Source organism: Belonocnema kinseyi, chromosome 5 (assembly GCF_010883055.1).
Source record: "Belonocnema kinseyi isolate 2016_QV_RU_SX_M_011 chromosome 5, B_treatae_v1, whole genome shotgun sequence".
Classification (NCBI taxonomy): domain Eukaryota; kingdom Metazoa; phylum Arthropoda; class Insecta; order Hymenoptera; family Cynipidae; genus Belonocnema; species Belonocnema kinseyi.
Window position 1 is genome coordinate 137,036,408 of NC_046661.1, and position 3,907 is coordinate 137,040,314.

Consider the following 3,907-nt stretch of genomic DNA (forward strand, 5'->3'; position numbering starts at 1 on the left):
TTCTTTTTGACTTGAAAATTAAACAATTTGATTCAAATTTTTGTCTTTCTTTACTGACATTTCTTTTTTGGCTAAAAATTCAACACTTTTCTCAAAAATTCGACATTTTGATTTGAAAATTCTTCTTTTCTGATTAAAATTTCATATTTCTTGATAAAAAATCAATTTGTTTAATATTTATTTGTTGAAATAAGGTTACAGAACCTCCGCCCTTTCCAAGCTGGAAAATTACGACCGGGGAAAATTCTGTAGGATATCCTCCAGACGGTGGAAATGATGTGAAAAAAACTAGGGAACTGGTTGATCGATATAGAGATATTACTGATCCTGAAGAGGCCATCAAAGGTTATAAATACGGAGGAAAATTCATCCCCTTTTCTGGTACGTTTTATATACTCAATTATAAAAAATTATCTCTTTCGCAAATATTACTTAATTAAAATTTTTAAAAATTAATTTAGAATCAATCGAAATTCAAATTCTTTGTTCAAAATTCAAATTTAATTCGTAAATTCTTCGAAATTTAAAAAAAAACAAGAATTCATTGATCGAATGTAGACAGGACATTTTTAAATTTCTTTATTTTAATTTTTTTTAAATTATATATAATTATACTAATTAATACTTGTCAATTTTTATCTTTAGATTAAGATGAGTAAAATTTAAGATGTGTGATGTTACATTAAAAAATTTGCTCTTAATTCCTTTATATTTTTCTTCAACAATTTTGTAAATATTTTTCAATTTTCTCTTCAAATTAGGTACAAATTTTGTCTTCTATATTTTCAAAAATTCTTATAACGAAAAGGCGAATTTTAACGAAAGTATTGAATTTTTAAGACAAAAAGACGAATTTTTAACCTCGTAGAATAATTTTGTAACCATTTTTTTTTTAATATAATAAATTAATTTTCAAGTAGAAAAGAGCAATTTTCAACAAAAATTGTTGGTTAAAAAGTAAATTTTTTACTCATAAACAAAAATAATTCAATATTAAACAAAAGAAATTGTCAACAAAAAATGAATTTTTTTTCAAGTAGGTCCATTTTAAACAGTAAAATATTTTAATGAAAAAGGATAAACACTAACAAAAATTTCATCCAAATAGTTGAATTTTTGGCTAAACAAACAATTTTCAACCAAAAATTAAATAGCTAAATTATCGATAAAAAAAATGTCAACCAAAAAAGAAACGATTTTCAAGAAAATTATTAAATTTTTAACCAAAGTGATTAATTAGCTACAAAAAAAAATTATTGAAGCAGTCATTTTGCTCTAAAATTTTCCAGATTCTTCTTTAAGAATTCTGGATATCTTTTTCAATTTTGTTTCCAAATTAGTTTTTCAAATAGTTTCATTTTTTTGTTGTATATTTTTTTTATTCTTAAATTTGAAAATTCTTGAATTTATTTTTAAAAATGTCAAAATTAATTAATTTTCTTCCAAAATTTAGAATTTTTGTACAAAAAAACATAAATTTTCAAAGAAAAATGGAATATTTAAATTCACGTTAAAAAAAAAGATTTTTAACCAAATAATTACTTTTTTAACCAAAGAAATGAATCATCTACAAAAAAAAATTTCTTGAAATAGTATAGTTTAATTTGCTTGATGCTAATTTTTAAAATCTTGCTCTAAATTCTACCATAATCTTCTTTCACAATTTTGTAAATCTCTTAAAATTTTTTCTCAAAATTAGTTTTTCAAACAGTTGAATTTCATTAAATATTTATTTCTTATATTCTTATTTATTTATATTTTATTTATTAAATAGTTCATTTTTCAACCAAATGGATGAATTTTTAACACAGAATATTAATTTTCTACCAAAAAACATGAATTTTCAACAAAATATATAATTTTTCATAAAATATTTGAATATTTAATTAAAAGAGCTATGCATTTTCAACATAAAATGGAATAGTTAAATTTTCAGTTTTTTATAAAAATTTTAAATTTCAAAAACTGAAATTTCCACAATAATTTTCAAATACATTAAAAAATTTTTTCTTTCGCATTTTTAAGAATTCTTGAACCGAAAAGACGAATTTTCAACCAAGTTGATAAATTTTAAATAAAAAAGTTGAATTCACAACCATGCAATATTTTTAAGTCAAAAAGGAATTTTCACGAAATTGTTGAATTTCTAAGACAAAAAGATGAATTTTTAACGCATAAACAAAAATAATTTTTTGCAGAGTAATTAAATATTAAACCAAATAGATTAATCGTAAAAAAAAATAATTTTTAGTTGAGCAGTTCAATTTTAAATAGAAAAATATTTTAATGAAAACTAGGTTAATAATATTAATTAAATATTTAATTAAACAAATAATTAAAAGCAATTGAATTTAACCAAAAGGACGAGTTTTTAACAAAAAATGTCAACAAAATCTTTGAATTTTTAATAATGAACATGAACATGAATTTTCATCCAAATAGTTGAACTTTTATCTAAAAAAAAAATTTGTAACCAAAAATGGAATTTTCTACCAAAAAATAGGAATTTTTAACAAAAAGCATAATTTTCAACTAAATAGTGAAATATTCAGTTAAAAAAGATAAATTTTCAACAACAAAAAAAAGTTTTCTACAAAGAATTAAATTTTCAACCCAATATTTCAAATAGATTAATCGTTAAGCAAAAAAAAAAGAATTTTTATTTAAATAGGTCAATTTTAAACTGAAAAATACTCTAATGAAACCCAATTTAATAATATTAATTAAATATTTAATTAAATTAATGATTAAAAGCAGTTGAATTTAACCAAAAGAACGAATTTTCAATCAAAACAGATTTTTCAATCAAGAAAGAAAAAAAATGTCAACAAAATTGTTGAATTTTTAATCCAAAAATATGTATTTTTATGCTACTAGATTTGTTTTCTACTGAAAAAAAATTTCATCAAGATGCATGAATTTTCATCGGAATAGTTGAATTTTTATATAAAAAATAAATAAATTTTTATATTTTTTGTCCAACATTCAAATTCAATTAATGAATTCTTGAAAATTAAAAAAAAAACAGAAAGACAGAACACTCTGAAATTTCTTTATTCTAATTAAAAAAAAAATTATATATAATAATCTAATACTTTATTTATTGGCCAATTTTATGCACATTGAAGATTTTAAAGTAATAATTTTGGAAATCTTTTTCAAATTTTTTCTTAAAATTAGTTTTTTAAACAGTTGAATTTTCAAATTAACAGTTATATTTTCCAACCAATAGTTGTACTTTTAACACAGAATATTAATTTTCTGTCAAAAAACAGGAATTCTGAGAAAAATATATAAATTTTTAACCAGACAGTTAAATCTTCATTTTAAAAAATATATTAATTTTCAACAAAAAAATATTAATTATCTACTAGAAAAGTCGAATTTTCTCCAAATTGCATAAATTATGTAAGAAAATTTATTTACAATTAAAGAAAAAAATTTAGAAAACAGTTTAATTTTCTACGAAAGAATTTTATTTTTTACTAAATTGTGGAATTTTTGAGTCGAAAATACGAAAATTCTATGAAACAGTTGATTTTTTAACCCTAAAATATAAATTTGCAAAAGAAAATTATTTTTCAACTAATCAGTTAAATTTTTAACAAAATAGTTCAATTTTCTGTTAAAAAGTTCATTTTCAAAAAAAAAAAAAAATTCAACTAAATAAAATAATATTTTTACTAAAAATGAAAAAACAGTTGGATTTAAAGAAAAAAATGGTGTGGAGGTGAGAGATCTAATTGTGGAATTGTGAGATTGTAAAGGGGAGGTAGATATTTTGGAGGATTGAGAAAGATTTGTGTAGAACTTTGTTTGGAGATTTGTGACAGGGTGGGAAGACTGTGTTGACGGATTGGTAGTAGCAGGGTTGGGTAGCGACAAAGAAAGGCGTGACAGGTAACAG

General features: G+C 21.1%; 1 protein-coding gene across 1 annotated transcript in view; it reads left to right on the plus strand.

The window, feature by feature from the left end:
• LOC117172706 (X-ray repair cross-complementing protein 5-like) overlaps positions 1 to 3,907 on the plus strand; it is a 68,349-nt gene that overhangs the window by 29,564 nt on the left and 34,878 nt on the right. The window contains exon 7 of the mRNA XM_033360867.1: positions 195 to 381. Within this exon, the coding sequence (XP_033216758.1) occupies positions 195 to 381 (187 nt within the window). The remainder of the gene's footprint in view (positions 1 to 194; positions 382 to 3,907) is intronic.